The sequence below is a fragment of the Ochlerotatus camptorhynchus genome, unplaced genomic scaffold (genome assembly GCF_037179485.1).
Source record: "Ochlerotatus camptorhynchus isolate MF236.1 unplaced genomic scaffold, CSIRO-AGI_Acam_v1.1 ptg000349l, whole genome shotgun sequence".
Classification (NCBI taxonomy): Eukaryota; Metazoa; Arthropoda; class Insecta; order Diptera; family Culicidae; genus Ochlerotatus; species Ochlerotatus camptorhynchus.
Window position 1 is genome coordinate 536,551 of NW_027040837.1, and position 20,231 is coordinate 556,781.

Genomic DNA, 20,231 nt, shown 5'->3' on the forward strand with positions numbered 1-20,231 from the left:
AGAAAGCATTATTACTTGAAAAGGCAATGGCAACAATGGAGAAGAAACAGAAGAAAGCTGCGGAAAAGAAGCAATGAAAGATCTGGATTTTTTATAATTATTACTCTCTCGACGTTTTAAATTAAATTAAGTTTTAGTCGTTAACTTACGTTTATTTTATTTTTCATGCACAAAACGAAAAACTAATCTTTGATGTCAGTTCATTGTCTTTTTATGTTGGTTTCTAAGATGGTTGTAATTTTTTTTCACTTATCCGCCATTATAGGGCTACTATCTGAGGAACCGCTTATTCCATCGCTTGATGCCAGTGGGTTGATGGAGCGTTTCCATTATCGGTGTATTAAAGATGTTTCGGCAGTCTTCTATTCAGTTTGCTATTATTGATTCGACAACATTGTCCAAGCTACAACGCCCAGTTTTGTCCCGATCAATAATGTTTTGTAACGTTGAGCTGGAGTGCCCCAAGTTCCAAAGTATGGGGCATCTTGCACGTTATCACATGTCAAATTTCAAAGACCTCGAAGTTGTGATCGGAGGTAAACTCTAGTAATAATATTTAACCCAAAGCATTGGTATAGAATAAAATTAGGAGGAAATGAATCCTTAAGCATGATATTAGTTAGCATAAAAATCCAGAGCAGTCACCTTCTTAAATAAAAAGAAATCAGTTACCTTTACTTTGAATCGATTGGAGCATCAATTAATCTAACGCTGATATTACTAGTTAATAAAATAAAAGTAAAAAAATGAACTTGAACCTTTGACGAATGATTCTTATGTAAAATCGTACGCTGAATCCAATAATATAAATATCAATTATTTTAACGCTAAATTAGAGGTAAGAGATTTTTCGTTCGATCAATTGAACATCAATTGTCAGTGAGATTAGTGGTATTGTTATTATTCAATAGTTTTTTTTAAGTTTTCCTTAGAAAAATTGAATTTCTGCTAATTTTTTAAGCAATGTAAATAAAAATGTTTATTGTGGTTCTACCATTACTCTCACGGAAAAAAAATGTTGTAATGATCGAAATCAAATTTTATCACGTTTAATTCGGCGTTAAAATAATTATTATTACTTCATTACAGCCGGAGGTATTTTTGGTTTTAGTAAACATGTTTTTTTTTTAAAGTGATATTTAATTTTTTAGCTATATCCCTAAAACTATCCTACTGAGATTTTTTGGACTACATTTTTGGATTCAGCGCACGATTTTACATGGGAAATGACCATCAGCGTACAACGTTCAAATATGCTGTAAACTAGTGTATTTAAACGAGTATATCTGTTTTGGACTCCTAGCCAAGCAACTTCTAAATAAATACTTTATTCAAGACAGCAACATGTTTTTTTTTCATTGATTTTGATCGATTTACATGCATGTACGGATTTTGATTCATGACTGTACGGATTTTGATTCATCCTCAACACAGTGTACGGATTTCGATTCAAAATTGTACGGATTTTGATTCAATCGTAGAACACTGTACGGATTTTGATTCAAGAGATGTGCAATTTAAATACTTTTTTCTTATAATTAAAGGTAATTTTAAGACCTGGTGTTTGCAAATAATGGTAAAATAAAGATAAATGTATTGGAAAAAGATGTGATACAGAGCATAATGTGATAGCATTATTTAGCATTGACCGTTAATGATTCTCTCGTGCTTAGGTGTACGGATTTCGGTCACGCACGGTAATTGGGGATTTTATGATACACTTTAAGAAGCCTAAAAAGCAACAATATATGCTTTTGCTCTCATTTAAAACCTAACGGTTTTATGGTTGCTTTAATAATGATAGAACATGTTTATAGAGTATTTTATCAAGACATTAATAAAAAATTTCTAATGAAGTTTATGATTGAATTACACAATAGTTTTATGGAGGGATTGAGAGCTGCTTTAAATTTATTTTTAAAACAAGACAATTTTTTATTTTCTCATCAGACTATAGAAGGTTTGTAAAACAACAAAAGGTTAAATTACTAAGCAGGATTTATTTACACTTTTAAATGCTGTATTTCAACAAAATAGATTATTCATTGCTATTATAAAACCATCATAAATCAGAATAGATGCCAAATGGTTGCTGAATTGTTACTTGGGAAGTTATCAATCGGAACATATCATATCATATCATATCATATTGATTTTAATTTGCCCCTGATTTACGGTAGTCTATTTAGAGTTGCGTTTATTTTTTTTTTTTTTTTCAATGCTACACATAAAAACAATTCAAATCAGTAAAAAAATTGGAAAAATCCATGAAAGACAAGCTGTAATTAAATCACCCATGAATATTTGCGGATTTCCCGGCGCTTCAACATATCTGATGTAGGAATTATCAGTTGAGCGCAAGCAGGTCATTAATCTTCACACAAATCAATGAATTATGCAGTGCCCCATTCGACTGAAAGCTTCCAACCGATCATTGACTACTAACCCACCAATACACCTCCCAATCCACAACATATTCTCCATTAAGTTTTCCAAGCTTTCGCATGCTACACTTTCAGAGCACATGTTCCAGGCGAGCAGTGCAGCAAACGATCAACGCTCGCTCATCGAAGCAGCAAAAAGGAACAGCTAATCGCACCTCAAGCTTTAGTTCACTCGCAGACGTCGGACGCAACGGAACGTACTCCACGAACGTAGGCTTCAGGCTATACGGAACACAGCGAGCGAGCTAGAGATTGGGGTGATTTTGATTTCGATTTCGCATAAGACGACGAGCCCCCTGCCTCAAAATTGCGCTGTTATCGTTGTAAGTGTTTAGAGGAATCTGAAGGACATTCCTAGCTAGTATAGAAATAAAATCGCGAATCCAATTTTGAAATTGGCCGTGGTGGTATGAAAAGTGACTGCTTATCTCAACTAACGTAGTGACTGGTAAAACACAATTTAGAGTGTGAGAGTGCTCGATGGATGCATGTTGATGTTTAAATTGTGATATTGGAAAGTCTCTGAATGTGGATGTTGAACATCTAGAAGAGTTTGGTAGCAGAAAAAACGGTCAGAAATTTATCAGTGTAGGGCATAGATACAAGTGTGATTGCACAGTCAATATTTGAAGAGCAAATTGTGGCGAAAACAATATTTGCATAATCTCTAAAAGGTGAAGAAAACAAAATTATAAATTACTGTCTGGTTAATGAGCGAGGCGTTTAATGGAAGTAGCTGTGCTGTGTATACACGACCAGGAAAGGAAGCTAGTAGCAGCGTTGTAAATGTTAATAATCACGGGAGATATCCGCGGCCTCTAGGCAACGACAACACGGTTGGCCTCTGTCTGTTGAATGTGTTTCTGAGTAAATATGTGGTCTCCGGGTCGGTAAATACTGTGTTGAAGCAAAACGATTGCCCTTAGTTGCAGTTTCCGATCCATTCGTGGTGGCCTTTAGAGCGTAGATTGTGAAGAGATCGATTATCTGTATAAATAATAGCAGCTGAAACTGCAACTGCTCCAAAAGAGGCGAAGCTCTCCTTTTGGAAGACCGACAACGAACGGCGAGGGAAAAGAGCATTACAGCCTCAGCTTAAGGTCTAAACCTTGAAGAAGCTGATTATCATATTGAGAAGTGAAGAAATAGCAAAACGTTAGTCGAGTTCTCGAGCTCGTCGGGGTTGACTCGCTACTCCCAGAAGCGAGAAGTACTATACATCGTGGCTAGAGTTTGCGAGGCATGACTTCGTCCATTTTCCTCACAATGGCTGGCTGGACTAGTGACAAGTTTCGACTGAGCTGCCTGGAGAATCAGGGTTTGAAACGTGCCCTGCTAAAAATGCTCATACTGGATAATGGCAACAGCAAGAACAGCGTAAGTATATGCGATATCAACTACTGTTTTCATTCCTCGTATCCACACAATACAAAATGTTTACACCCGCGCTTTGTTGTGGTTCGAGTGAGGGCAAGATAAGGCCTTTACTTTTACGACCTAAACATTTCCTCCAGTCGCGGTGGGTGTGCTAAGTACGTGCCGAAATTTTATTGCTGGAAATTATCCATTGTAATGTCTGTGAATATAACCGGAAACGGCTGATAGCGGATGAATTCAGGCATTTATTAAGGCAATTTCAATTGCTTACTTTTGGGGTAAATTCCGGCAATGATAGAGCAGGTTTTTTTCCTTGAGAACTGAATTCTGAGACTCATGGAATCGTTGGATTCGAACCGCTAGATCTGGTTCACACTGTACAGGTCAATCGGTATTAGATCATAGAAAATGGAACATCGACACGGCCACGGTTCAAAGATCGTGCAAAACTCGAGTGAGCTTCAATTTAGACAATTTTCGTTGAATTAATTCGTATCATATTGCATGATTTGTAGAAACACTAATAATAAAAAATCATTAATCATTACTTAACAACCGAAACATCTCCTGGTTAACTGATAATCGATTCTTCAAATGGACTGCTAAGCGTACAAAAACTAAAATAAACAAACATGCGCCTCTACAGCTAGCTGGTTCGACGTAGCAAAACAACGCACACGTGATGTGTGCAAAATTGATAACCTCTCGATTGCAGCCTACTATTACGTCAAAGCGGTACAGTTTCGGGAATTGTGTACAAAATAAGCTTTAGGTCTATGATTTACAAGCTTGCTAAAATTCAACCTCTTTTTTCCTCTGTTCGGGACATAACACCACTGCGATTGTAGTATATCCCGTGTCCTTAGTTTAGTGCCTTCATCGCAAGGAATCGATTCTAATTGAAAGGTCCCGGTATTTATACCCTTCGGAGTGTTGAAACACCGTCCAAAGGCGCGCCCCTTTGTCAGTTAAAATTGGATTCTTTAGCAACAAAATTAAGGAATGAGACTGATAATGACCATGCATCAGAATCCTAGTCTTAACCACTTCAAACTAGAGAACAACGAATTCAAGATTAGGAATCACATAGATGAAGACAACTAACTCATTTTTTTCCTTGTTTCAAGATCATCCTCGATGACAAAGCCGAGTCTTGTCACTATCAACAAGGCATAAAAAGTAACAAGGACTAAGATGTGTTCCTTTGATTACTGAAAAATCCTGTTCCCCTAGATTTAAGTAGTCGGGACTAGGAATCGGTGGTAGATCTTACATCCCGTAACGTACCACGAAAAGGTGATCTACCCACGTTACCTCTTACAACTTACTCACTTTCCAATTCACACAATGTCTGATGTAATTCTAAATATTTCTCTAAAACTTCTTACGATCGTACAATCGTTTATTCAAATTTTCTCAATAAATCTCTACGGGTTCTCTGCTTAGTTCTCCAAATTCTCTCCAGATTAAATTCGAATTAACTATAACAGAAGACATCATATCAAGAAGACTGGCAACTTTAGCCAGATTTCAAGCGACTTGTACAGTAACGCTGCGCTTGAGAGAAGGTGGAAGCATCGCATAGAAAAATGAGCAATTACACAAACCTCTCTTCTAAGATTGAAATCTTTGCTGTCAAATTCACTCGGAACATTGACCTTTGAGTGGAAGATGGCGCGATTATGGCTGTCTTACAGTGGGCGTATGGGCAAACGAGAGAGTTGCCAGTCTTCTTGATATGTTGTCTTCGCTATAACTCTATCTTTTTGCCTTGATTTGTTTTCCGTCGATTTTGTTTTCCGTACTTCCGTGTTCAGTACCAATGCTAGCGACGCCAGTTGCCAGTTCCCACACCTGAACCCTACCTATTGACCCATCAACTCATGGACCGGTGATGAACGGCTTTACTTTCCTTTCGAAGGAAGGTGTGATCTGAGATTTTATGTCTAAGAAAATCTCGACGGCACCGACTACGATTGAACCCAATTCCTTTGAAGTGAGAAGCAGTCACGCTTATCACTACACCACTGGCGCAGCTAACTCTATCTTAGTCAAGGTATTGCCATACCGAAGGTGGCGGGTTGGATCTGCACTTCCCGAGGCACTGCATATCATTGTGCTATCCACACAATATACAAACTCATTTACAATACATATGATGGCAGATGACATGGGAAGCATTCAATTAATTATTTTGCAGAAGATTCATGTTTCATCAGATGTCACTGCTGTTGTTTGCGGTGACATCTATCGGAAACTACATACAATCTGTTTTACGTTAATTGTCCACAGAAGACACTGCAGTGCAAAACATGTCTGGAACCTCTATATATGCATTAATATTCAAAGTCCCTCCTTTTTTACACATGCTGCACACAAAATAGCTCACCCCTCACAGAATTTCCCGCCAATTTTTATTTATAAGGCGGGGCACAAAGTATCTTTTGTGCAGAATATGTAAAAAAGGAGGGATTTCAAATGTTAAAGTAAATGCATATACAGAGGTACCAGACATTTTTTGTAGTGTCAGGTACTCTATTGTATAATCTGTGAAAGGGAAATCACAAATCGAGTGTCTACAAAATACATGGCATGTTGAGAGATTGAGGTCATGAGAGCAAATTTTCTCTCTCAAATTTGATTTTTTTTGGCTCTCTGGGAGCTGGTAGTAAATCAGGTAAAACTGTATGGGGAAAAATCATTTTTATTAAATTGTTACTTGTTTAACAATAATTTCCAGGAAAAAACTGAACTACAAAGTTGCTGATTAATTTCTTTAGGTTGTCGTTCACTTTTTTTGACCAGAATATACACCGAAAGCGAAATATTCCCACTTCTCTCAATTTCTATATGGAGATTTTTATCACTTCCTACCAGCGGAACAGCGCCATCTCTGTGAAAAATGGCCGAACAAAATAATTAATTATATCTGTCGCCATGTTTCAAAGAATTAAAGAGAAATAAGATGAGAGCAGTCGTAAGTTCTGGTATATAAGAGCGTCAAAGGCAGGAAGAATTATGAAGCTTAATGCCGCTGTTTCCCCTTGGAAGCTCCTTCAGAGCTAGCTTAGAATTTTCCTCAAAATTCTGCATTAGGATTACTTTGGATTTTTGCTCAGAATTCTCCAGAAATGTGTTTAGAATCCCCCTAGCATTTTTCTAAAATATTCTTGGAACTCTCCACAGGAATGTTTGGAATGTTCTCAAAAATTAAATGAACGTCTTTTCTCCGAATTCGCTTGGAATACTTCTCAAAATCCGCATGAAATTATGCTCAGAATTCCTCTGAAATTTTTCTCATGATTCTATTTGAATTATTCTTAGAATTTTTTTGAACCCTCTTCAATTGAATAAATTATCTTCTGAATTCTTTGAGAATTTAGGAATTTATTCAGGAATAATTAAATACCCTTAAAATTTGGTAGTCGTGAAGTTTGAACAGAATTTCCTTAGAAAGCTCATAAGAATTCGTTTCGAAACCACCTCGGAATGCCCTTTCGATATCTCTTCCTTTGGGGTTGGTCACCCCGCACAGTGTGCCAAAAACACAGTTGGGCGCACCTGTGCACGCTAATTGGCACTGTTTGGCACCCATTGTTGGAAATTGTTATGATCTTTAAAGTTTCTGGTAACACTGCACTATATCTGTGATTGCGCTGCGCAATTGTCAAATCATTGTTATTGATGTAATTCAATTGTTTAACATCATTTCACGCTACGTTCAAACCGAGGTTCACACAATCAATACTGAAATCAATTTTTTTTTTGTTATCAGGATGACTGGAGCTGATCATTGTGAATCCCAGTCGTCATTTATCACCCGTCTGATCACTTCCTTCCACGACGGCTGCTGTTGTTGTTGCATCGTATTTAAGCGTTCATCATTATAACAAAAAATTGCAACAACGGTCTTGGAAAATTCAGGGCGTGGGAGTAATGTAGTTAAAATTAATTTAAAAAATAAATTTCATTCATCTGTCCGCCCAAAGCTTCGTGTGGAAGATGATGAAATAAAGGAAGTGAAATGGACAGAACCGAGCTCTCCACTACTACTCTGTGTGGTGGTTCGGTTTGAACAGTTCGAAATCGGCTAGGCCAGCATTAGCTTTATGTTGATCTTGATTTTGATGTAGTTGTATGATGGTGGCTTCCCACGACTGCTGCTCTACTGGGTACATTGTCGTCCCGGTAAAGCCGCCGGTGACAACGACTGGGTGGTGGTGAAAGTAGCAACATCAGTTAACATAACACCATGCTGCTCCACCTTGTCCCAATTCGGACAAATAGCCATCGTTGATCTCCGAAGCCAATTTCGTTGCCCGAACTTCTCATTCTTCCTTCCCTAACATCAACAGCAGTTTGTCCCAGCGTCTGTAAATTCAGATTCGTTTCAATGTTGTCTTCGTCAAGCGGTTAAAGGAACCCGACTGCCTCGCGAGCAGATCCCGTGGTCGGTTCAGTTTGTCCGGTATCAGCTTGTCCAGTTGAAGTCTATCGTCGACTTTTTTCTTTATTGGTTCCTCACAGTCAATCTCGCCAAAAGTATCGTCGTCCTGGTTCGGATTCTTCAAATTTCACTGCTTGTTCAAAATCAAAATTGCCTTGAATTGAGCTGTCAAATTAACTGGGTTGCCAAATTTGCCATTATTCACAACCAAACCAAGCACACTCGGCACTGCCGGAACACCGAGAAAAAAGTTGGCGCATAATATGTGTGTAGAGTGACCACTAGACTGATGCAAAATTTGAAATTTTCGCTCCACAGTTCTTAAACGGTTCCAAATTGGGCCCTGATTAGCCGCCTAAAACTTGAACTCATTTAGTGAGAAACTGACTTGGCACAAACCATTTGAAGTTTATATGAAAATGACTATCGAAAAACAAAACTTTTTGTAATTGTCTTCTAGCCTTTTACATATTGTACTGTTAACAAATTCTATTGCTATTATTATGGGAATTTTTATCAGTTTCAACTTTGCAGAAAATCGTTTGTCAGCCAAACGTCAAGCTAAATAGCTATTAATTGTTTAAGAGATTGATAATCTTATGGTAAGATTAAGCAACTGTATTGTTGGCAACACTGTATTATGCAGTGTGATATAGTAGCCATGATTTTTGTCATTTATTCTATTTGTTCCTTACATTTGATCGAAAAGTGGTCTTCAACAAAGTTGTAGCTGAGAAAATTTTCAACAAGCTCAGCTATAATTCTCTAAAGTAGAGTGAACTGGTGAATTTTTAGATAGATATGAACCGAAATTATGGTTTCTTCATAGTAATTCCCATATAAACTTCAAATGATTTGTGTCAAGTTAGTTTCTCACTAAATGAGTTCAAGTTTTAGGAGGCTAATCAGGGCCCAATTTGGAACCGTTTGAGCACTGTGGAGCGAATTTTTTAATAATTTTTTGCATCAGTCTAGTGACCACCCCTTGGATTTTCCCTAACTTCATCGGCTACCATCCTTACAATCAGCAGTTTTGTATTGAAACTATCGGAAAGGATATTTTACCCTAAATTTGTCTCCATAGGAATTTGACCGATTGGGATGGCTTGTTTACACTTTTTTCGTAAGCAAACCACCTCAATCTGCCAAATTGCTGCGAAGAAAAAGTGAAGTTCAAATATCGCGCACTTTCCTATAACCAGAGGTTGCATGACATACTACCAAACAGTGGAAACTAACGATTTTAAATTGGCTCACTACTTTACTAGCCTATGGGTCCCAAGCAAATCGATTAACGAACCCCATTCTAGTACTACACTATGTTTGTTTTGATTCGCTATGAAAGTTTGACAGATAAATTAAGGGGTTCGTGGATTTTTCTATGTTTCGAGGGGTGCATCGATTAGCTCTAGACCTTCTGGTCTTAGAGTTACCTCTATGATACTACCATAGAGGTAACTCTAAGACCAGAAGGTCCCGAAGAAACGTGCTCAACTTGTTGGCTCAGCTCTGGTACCACAAACGAAGTGACAGACGACTAACTGGCGAAGAAATCCATTTAAATAATGTGGTTCACTGTAATAGAATTTTCTTGGAAGCTTATGCCATCATCCACCAGATGGGTTAGTTTTTTTGTTTTGATTTGAACAAAGTTGATTTTGTGTACAATGATTCTTTGACAGTGTGCAAAGAGTGCGTATCATTTTTTTCATTTTTTTATGCATTTCAGTTTTGAGTAGAGTGAAAGAGATAGAACCAAATCATTCTAGTACATTTGGTGAAAATGCTAGTTCAATCTAGTAGTAGTGTTGCCATGTGGTACAATCCAGTAGTAGTGGTGTTGCCATGTGGTACACTGAAAAATTGCAATAGCAGGTGCGTCACCAAAGTTTTCGAGCCGCTCCGTCTGTCACTTCGTTTGTGCTGGTACTCTCTTCGGTTCCAAGCAAATCGATGCACCCCTCGAAACATAGGAAAATCCACCAACCCCTCATTTCATCTGCCAAACTTTCATAGCTAATCAAAACAAACATAGTGTAGTACTAGAATTTCGACTAGAATGAGGTACGTTAATCGATTTGCTTGGGACCAATAGGCTAATCAAGAAGTGAGCCAATTCAAAATCGTTAGTTTCCAACCGGTGATACTACTGCGCTACCTGACTCATAAGGAATATACGTTGTATCCGCGGGATCTAAGAGTTCCGTTCAAGTTCCGCCAGAAGCTGCTTAGAATTCTCTTCAATTATGGTACCGGAACTTTCAAGTTCTTACAACGACTTAAAATGAGGCTGCTTAGAATTCTATACTACCTTCAACCAAGCTGCTTAAGACACAAATAGCCTTTTATAAGAACTTTTGGTTACTTGGGATTACAGTGATGGAAATATTGACCTTTACGGCCTATTCTGCGTGGCGTGTGAGGTGAGGTGACAGTGAAGTGATGTTGAAGTGACAATTGTCACCTCGGATGAGATGAGTCTCCGTGCAAATCAAATGGAGAGTCACCTCACCCAAAGTGACAATTGTCACTTCACTAGTGACAGCGAGTAACCTCACCTTCACAAACCGCGCATCGCGTAACCTCATTTTTTACCTAAATCGATTAAAAAAAATATATCTATAATCTTCTTGTTTTACTGATATCTATCTATTGCAAGCAATATTTTGAGATTTGTTACCGCTTTCAGAGCTGGTGCACCGGTAGATTGAGGTTAAGGTGACCCCACTGTCTACGAATCATACCAAAGAACGTCACTGGTTGCACTGGCACTGTCAAATAACATAGCATTCCCTGATAACCATTTTCCATCTAGAGATGAACGTAGCAAGCTGTGATAAGTCAATATCGCCGAAAATAGAAGAGGCTTATCAGCTCTGCTCCAGTTCGATGTGCATAAAGATATAATTTCTTAGGATAACATCAAATAAAATGTTCCATTGTGTCCATTTCTGTTCCATCGATCATTGTGGGTGGTACGTCACTGCACATTGCAAACACCCGTGGCTACGAATCGAATTAACACCCAGTTGTGAAACTCGAATCTCTTATTGCGCTTCAATTGAATCGAATGAAACCTACACATTTCTCCTACAATGCGCACACTAATTATTCGTTATTCTAGTCTTGTTACCGGTGGCGGACGCGTGGCGGCTCGTTGACGTTGCAGTGACCGTTGGTTCTATTTTTAGCACCCACTCAGGATGATTGTGGTCCATATAGACTAAACTCATTAAATATTGATCATTCCACTTGGCACATCGACCATTTGACCGTTTTATTGGATCGATCACAGCTTCATTTAAACGACCAAGATACCGGATCTCAAGAAAGGGGGGGAGATGACTCATGCTTTGTTGTGACGTCAGCTGTCGACTATCAGTCTGTCACTTTCTCATCTTGTGAAGTGAAAATGTTACCGCACATCGGTCAATGCAATGTAACTAAAGCCCTCTAGTGAAAGTATGGACGTCTGGCAAAAACTATTCCAATCGAACTGGCGCTGCTTGGCTCGATTGGAACAACTTTTTTTTCAGTTTTCTGGTTTCAGTCGTCCATACTTTTACTGTAGGGCTTTAGATTTAACTGCAACAAAAGGTGTGCCAATATACGTAAGGCTACTACGATTCAGGAAAAAAGAAGATACGTCGTCTGCCGCCTGAAGCAACAGCCGCCACCTTGGATCGAATGGAATGTCTCAGTGTGTAAAGATTCGCAATTTATCGCTGACCGGCAACGGCTGTTCCGTGTTTACAGAGTCTGTTTTCTTCGCTACTGCTACTTCGCTATTTGCTGCCGTATAGTAATTTGCACGCGTGAAGCTGAGTCCAACAAATGACGATTTTATACGGAGATTCTGATTACAATAACTCCAAGGCTCAGCAGCAATTCTCATCATGGTGAGGTTATCTTCATCGCCCATCGAATTGCTTGTCTATAATGAAGCGTAAAACTTAACGTAAAAAATAATTGCATAATACAAGCGAAATCAACCCAAAACGCACCAACTGAATCTGCCGAACACGTTACGCCAACCCGGTTAGACGAGATTTACTCCATAAATTAGCAATTTATTTGTTAGCGAATTCGATCGATCATTTCTCTTTAGCACCTTTAAAAATACGTACAAAATGCAATCCTCAAACCTGTGAATGACGCACAATGACAATGGCTTGTTCGCATTGAGATTGAAAAATCAATTAGCACTCCAATTTTGGTACATTGGCTTATCTCGAACCCAGTTAGGTCAGAAAGTAATACCACAATTTACCTCTTGCCTTCTTTACCTTGTGGTCTACGTTCTTTATAATCACTCATGACTAACTAAAATTCATAGGCAACCAACATAAACCGGTTCCCCAATAGCCAAATATCGTTCATAGTTGAGTCACCTCCCGTGAGCTAGAATCAAATTTCCTGCTTCCAAAAATCATCGTCCAGTTTCTAAAGCTGACCTTTAGCAACATTGTACGTCACTGGATCTACAGTTTGCCAACATGTGATGGGATTTTCAGCCTTTTATTTGCCATACAGCAGTTGTGGATGGAAATCGTGTAGAACTGACTATTCAAAACAATTTCAATCCAACCATCATCACCGTCGTCATCATCATTCATCGAAGCAGCCGTGTTGTTTTGATTTTAAAACATGGTGTAACCCAAACAGATGGCGTCGCCTACTTAGAACCAGCCATCCGCCGACGTATCAGTTGCGAACTTGAATCGTCACTGCATCGCATGCACCGATCGCGGAGTGTGAATTCAATCCGAATCAGTACAAATGACTTTGAATTTAATTGAGCTTGCTGTTGGTAAACAAACTCGCTATGACGTGATATATATAGAACATTTAAAGAACGATCTTTTCAGCGGCCTCAAGCATCACTATTGTTCTGGATCAATCACCGTAGCTCCGCATGAGTCAGGCAGGATCGTTTTTGATCCTATCCGAGTAATCAGGCAAAGAAAAAAGCTGCGGGAAATGACAGTTTGGCGTGAGATTGCAGAGGAAAAAACCTCGCAAAATCGCTGAGTTTGTTAATGACGTTGGATGTGTTGTGTGTCAGATGCCAGCAGCGCAGTCATCGCCACAAATGTGTTTTTGGACATTTTGCGATGATGTACTTCAATTCAAGGTCAACGTGGAATGTGTATGGTTTTTTTTTTCTAGGGAGGGTTGAAACATTAAACAACAATTACTATTACGCTTCTCTTCTCAGGCACGCGAATTGTGAGATAACGGCGGTCTGGGTTCTATCAATATGCTTTGTAACTGGGAAGGGTAAGCAAACGGTCAAACGGGCATCAAACCTTCATAAGACACGAGTACAATTACTATTTGACACGTTATGATATTAATTTCAAGAAATTAAGTAATTTGTATCTCGCAATACAGTAATGACTCGATTTTGCCAGCCCCTCTGCGTGTCAGACATTTATCTTTCAAGAATTTCACATAAGGGGATTTTTGTTTTACTATCGGTCAAGTTTGGTTGATTTTCCAGGAAAAAATTATTTGAAGTTTTCGGATTTTCCCGGACGTGTACTGTGAACATTCATTACATATGAACCATCCATCGTAGAAAGAACGTAGCGTATTAAAATGATAAGGAAATGTCAGCAATCCATAAGAAATATAATCTGAACAATGTTTTCTACGAAAATGTTTACGGTGGGGAAAAATCGCATGGAAGATCAGGACCATTGGCAGGGTAATGATTTTTTTGATATTTATTTGGAAGGCTCAATCACGTTAGCTTTACGGAGCCGATTATTCATTGTTCATAGTTGGAAACAAAATTCACTTTTTTCTATGTCTAGTAGGAGTTGGGCCGAATACTCGCGGCTCACCCGAGGTTATAGGGGTACATTGTCGAAGGATAGAATTAGGAGTGGAGCTTGTGAGTGAGAGGATAATGCACATGGTTTTAACATTTTTCCATGACTCAATACTTCTTATCTTTAAACGGTGAAAATTTCAAAGTGATGTCTCTTACCGGTTTTAGACTATGATCAAAAAACTAAACATCCCGATTTAAAAAAAAAAAAAACGTTCATGTAGCCATAAATTCTACCTCTGCGTTACATATTATAAAATTTTTAGAAACTTTGGCTAATTTTTTTCCGATAATTAAAAAAAACCCATAACCTTAATGTAAATTCTTGCTCATTCATCTTCAAGTTCTTTTTTCCCTTGATTTGTTTTCCGTCGATCTTATTTTCGGTTCTGAGCACCAATACTACCGACGCCAGGGAGGCAGCTCCCACACCTGGACCCTACCTATCAACCCATCAACTCATGAACCGGGGACCAACGACTTTACTTCCCTTCCGAAGGAAGGCGTGATCAGAGATGTCATGCCTCAGAACATTCCGGCGGCACCGACTGGGATTGAACCCAGGCCTGCTGGAGTGAGAGGTAATCACGCTTACCACTACACCACCGGCGCCACTATCTTCAAGATGGATGTTGTAACCGTTCGCAAAGAATGCTTGAGGTTCAAGTGGAACTGAGTGGCTTAAGCGCAACTCTCTTTACGATCGTGTTTGTTTTGCCCGACTTTGAGACTTAACCTCAGAGGACCACTAGAACGTTATTATTTTAAAAAAAAAGCTACAAGGGACAGCCTTGTGAGGTTGTACGCATTGGTGACGTAGGACTACGTGGTCGTATATAATAAATCTTATTTGATAACTGCAGCAGGAGGTTATGTTTTGTTTAAGAATAGGACTTTGAGCGGGGTTTTCTCTGGTTATACTCTTTTGTATGACGCACTTTACATAAATGGACCACAGCGACTCACGAAAAGCTACTGATTCCGATCAATAACGGTGCGGCTCCTGTCAATGGTTCCCATATGGGCTGCAGCTCGCTGCTTGCGGGGAGCCTTTCGTTGTGTACTGGAGAACACCACCACTCACCACACGCGGTGATTGAATGAACACCGTACGGTAAGACCGGATGGAATTCAACATTGAAATCTGTGTTAGGGAAATCGCTTTTCGCAGGAAATCGGTAATAATTTTAATTATCCTAGCAACAGTTGCAGATTCGTGCTATTTGCAATAGTGACATTTTGAAAAATGATACAGCCTTAAATTTAACAGATGCGTAGAAATATTTCTGAACGACTGGGAATATAAGTTTTGAAATAAGTCCAGGGGCAGCTGAGTTATACACGTTCATAATCTTTCATAATTGTGTTACATGTTCCATTTTTGGTTTTCACTAAGTGTACCCTTATATTGAAATCACACACTTAGAAATTATTACCGTATTCGGTAATTTTTTACCGAACTTTCAACAGCTGAACGTTCGGTAATCCGTTCGGTAAACGAAATGACTACCGAACGTTCCGTAAACACTTTTTTTTATGAAATGCCAAATGACCGAACGATTCGGTAATTTTTACCGAACAGTTCGGTGATTCTTACCGAACGATTCAGTATTTTTTAACGAACGTTTCAGTGCTTTTTACCGGATTGAGCCGTAAAACTAAAAATATAAATGTTTTATTTTTTATTTTTCTAATTTTTCCGGATTGCTTGTATTAAAAGTGATTATTTACATTAATATTTCATGTTTTTATTGATCATTAAAATTATGGCCCTGTAATGATTTTGGGATACGCTTTCACTCAAATTTACTCAACTACAAAAGATTGCAAGATTACTGCAACGCGTGCATAAATTTTGTTACTGTTGTAGACAAAGTTTCAACACTAATCATTGCTCCGAAAAATAGGAAGATTTGTTTGTCTGACGGTGCCGGTACAGTATCAAAAACGAAGAACGATTGGATCAACATTTCAAACGCTTCTCTCATTCCACGTCCAATTAGAATCGCCAGATTTTTCCAGTATATTGCACAATCGTTCGAGACTTCCAAAAATTTCAGTGATGCGTTCATCCTGGTCTTGAATTTGCTTCCATACCTGTTCCATGACAAAAATTACACAACTTTCACTGGTCTCACTTCTCTCAGCTTGCGGTTATGTGTAAAAAAAGCCGTCCCACGATTTGACAGTCTGAATGTACCGAAGTTCGGTAAACGGATTTGGCATTTACAGTGTGTTCGGTAATTTTTTACCGAATTCGGCGTTTACCAAATTTTACAGATCGTATTGTATTTTTTTTATAGTGTTCGGTAATTAAATATTCAGATTACCGAAACTTCGTTTAAACTTTACCGAATATTGGTAAAATTAATTTTTTTTTACCGAAAAATCTGTAATATTCTGCATTTACAGTTTTTTCCGGTAAAAATTACCGAACACGCAAATCGTCGCTGAGTGTGCACAGACATAGTCAAAAAAAAAACCTTCCTCATTGAAATTCGAAACTTATGACGGAAACTAATATTTATCGAAAGAATACCTTTATCTTTTTAATCGAATTTCACTGAGTTCACACTTGACTGACGAACTTGAAAACCGCGTCAAACACTACTCCTCTCCATCCGATTTTTAGCGAAATGGCTGAGACTAAAATTTATTTTCCCCAAGAAATCACGGAATTTCTTAAAGGTAAATGGATCGGATCTCGTGCGAAAAATCAATGTTCGGCTTCACCTGCTAATAATTTGATCAAAACTAATGCTCCGTAATGGTGGTTGTGAAAATCAGTACTGCGTTCTCAAAAAGTTCAAGGGAAAGGATGTACAACAGGAACAGCAAAACAGCACTAGGGCCCCTTATTCGCACCATCTATTCAGGGCTAGAAGGAAAAGAAGACCCACCGCAGCATCACGGATCTCATTTTTCAGGAACACCTTCAGCACACCTCGTAAATCAGACCGGAGATACTTCAGACACCGCCACGGCGAGCCAGACGACGGATGGTAGTTATCTCGAAGAATTTGCGTTTGGTTCTGAATATGGCGATGAGTGTGCAAAATATTACGCAATTCCATCCACCCTATTCGCACGCGCCCGAGGATCGGAGGTGAATGCCACTTCGACTTGTTTCGTCTACTTACTACTCTCTGACGACTGTGCTGGGGAAGCAGCATATGCATGTAGGTAATTGGTGGATTTGTTAGTTAATTCGACGCTTTTGGACAATGCTGGACATTTACCAGTTTTTCAATAGTTTCTTGTTGAAAATCAACATTCGGAATGCATTGTTATCGATGCGTAGCCATATTTCTGATCGATTTATGATAAAATTATTGAAATTGGACCAGGGGCAGCTGAGTTATTAACGTTCAAAATCTTTCTTAATTTGTTACATGTTCCATTTTCGGTTTTCACAAAGTGTACCCCCATATAGAAATCAAAGACGTAGTCCTACGTCAAAAAAACAAAACATTGCGTGAACTAATGACACCGACGAGGCGACATAAAATTTAATTTTAATTTTTGCTCGAAAATCTAAAACGGCCGAATAGAGGTGAACCAGCCGTTGGTTGAAAGTCTCTTTAGTTAAAAAAAAGTAAGAGGTTGTATCCAAGACTCGACCGTAGATTTGACGTAGGATTACGTGCTCGGTATCAATTTTTGGCGACTATGTTAGGGAAACCACTATTTGCAGGCAATCGGTGATAATTTTGACCACCATTGCAACAGTTGGACATTTGTGTAATTTTCAATAGTGACCTAATAAAAATAGATAAAGTATTCATTTTAGCAGCTTCGTAGAAAAGTTACCAATCGATTGGTTTTGTTAAGAATTAAAATCCATCCGCTATTGACAGAGTTATAAGTGGTTAAAACCTGACCTTTTTTCGTAACGCGGTCGATTTTGGTACACCCCCAATTTGTTGCCGAAAGACGTAATCTTACGTTAATAGAACAGTGCACCGATCTGATTTGCAAAAGCCTTAGGATTTTTTTTTTATATTGCGATTTCCATGAATATTTTTTAGACTTTCCTAACGAAATGTGGAAGCTGCCAAAATGTTCAGTGACTTTCGGGACTCTTACCATTTCAGCTTTTCCTTGACGTTTTTGCACGCAAACGAATTAACCAGCTGGTTATTGTTAGGTAAACATAATCAGCTGGAAGCATGATAACAAAGGAGTCAAAAGTAAACATCAGAAGAAGACAAGGACAATGACACCAAGTGTTTTGTGATTACTGTTCTTCATGTTAATTTAAACTTCTGTGCAAATTTTCTGCAAAATCGGTGATGATTTAGAGGTGCTTCGAGTTAATTTAATGTTTTAGGGTAATTTACGGCTTATATTATTTGTATCTCGAGACTGAAATAACGAAAACTGCTGTAACAACTTTCATAGCAAAGCTTAATGTGTTATCTACCAACTTTGTCGCTAAAGGTTGACGATTCAAAGTGATTTTATTGAAGATATCTTAAAAAATGAAGAATTTTAAAGTATTTGTTCTGTGAGCGTTCCACCCATATGATATAAAAATGTGTAGTCTACGGAATAATGTTCCTTATACTGTTCTAAAAATTTCGTCCAAACATAGTTTTCGAGTAGATTCCATAGATTGAGAGATAAAAATCAGAAAAGAGGCCGTTATAGCTAAAATTCACAAGGCAACAGAGCCAATAAAAGTTTCAATTAGATTGACAGAACATAGTTGGATTGCTATTCAATGACGACCGATGACTGTTTGATTGATATATGATTTTTTTGAAAATATAAATCCTCAGTAGACGTGTTTTTTTATCAAAAGCAAGTGGGGTGAGAGGGTTGGATTTGGGATTTTTTTTCCTTTTTAGAGGTTTGAATAGATTTTTCTCCTTTACTTTACTAAAACCTTTGGTTATTATTAGTTAGGTAGGTTCCGATTCTACACATTGTAGTTTCATTTTTAAACCTGTGATCTTGATATGTTTACCTAGGGGATGAATACTTAAGGGGGTTAGGTTTTTGATAAGTATTTAGTCGAAATACGTATCTGTTATGGATACCAAAAGTATTTAAGTGATATTAAATGGAAGATAGCCCTTTTTTGCTGTTTTATAATAATGTTTTAATTTTTCAGTATCATTACAAAAAATGTCGAAAAATCAGGCAAAAACGTTGATACATCCTGGTATAAATTAGTGGGATTTGGGATTTTGTTGGCGTATGTATTTAACTGCAAGTGGTATTGTTTTTCATAACAACCAGACCTTTGTATATTTTATCATTTGAATACGTTTTTCGTAAGGACTGCGTAGATTAATTTAAATGTTTCTCTTCTTCTTCTTATTCTCCGCATTTAAAGCTTATTGTTTATCGCATATTACTTTATTGCGTGCTGTCAACTTAGTGTTCTAGATGCACTTCCACAGTTATAATTGAGAGCTTTCGATGTCTGTACCTTTTATTTGCATTATTATAATTGTGTGGCAAGTACAATCATACTCTATGGCCCCTTAAATGTTTATCTATTCTTGTCCATTCAGCTTCGGTAAATTATGCTATATCCCGCTTTCACAGAATTAGTTTTTTCTCGATTGACATTTGAATGATTTGCAGTTCAAACCTAAGCCCAAAACTACGAACATAAATAGTTAATGAAGCCATACGACATACAAATCTACCATCAGCCAAAAACAATCCCGGCATGGATATTAACCATGCCACTTCAATCCTAATTGGAACACTAAACAAGAAGGAGGACTCATTCCTCCGCCTACATCTCCCACAGTAAAACAACAACCTCCAACCATTTTTAGGGACAACGCGGAACACTTCCCGATCCAATCGATCGTGCCCGTGAACGCTAATTCAGCTGACATAGGATGATTACAGCTTGACACCTTTTATAGACCACGAACAAAGATTTCAATCGCACAGCAGAAAACACTTTTTTGTTGTTCCTGCTGTTGCTGGTGATGATGATGATGATCATGATGAAAATGACGCTGCATAACTACTAATACAAACAGCTACAAACGATTCCTAGTCCATCAAATCAGACATTGAACCATAATGGGTCAGACAGTTTGATGTCTGGATTTTTTGTTATGCGAGTTTAGTTATTAGTGAATGAACGGGAATGGAACGA

At 38.2% G+C, this 20,231-nt stretch overlaps 1 protein-coding gene across 1 annotated transcript in view; it reads left to right on the forward strand.

The window, feature by feature from the left end:
- Positions 1–3,541: 3,541 nt before the first annotated feature.
- IP3K1 (inositol-trisphosphate 3-kinase-like protein) overlaps positions 3,542–20,231 on the forward strand; it is a 48,977-nt gene continuing 32,287 nt past the window's right edge. The window contains exon 1 of the mRNA XM_065231261.1: positions 3,542–3,821. Within this exon, the coding sequence (XP_065087333.1) occupies positions 3,687–3,821 (135 nt within the window). The 5' untranslated portion in view covers positions 3,542–3,686. The remainder of the gene's footprint in view (positions 3,822–20,231) is intronic.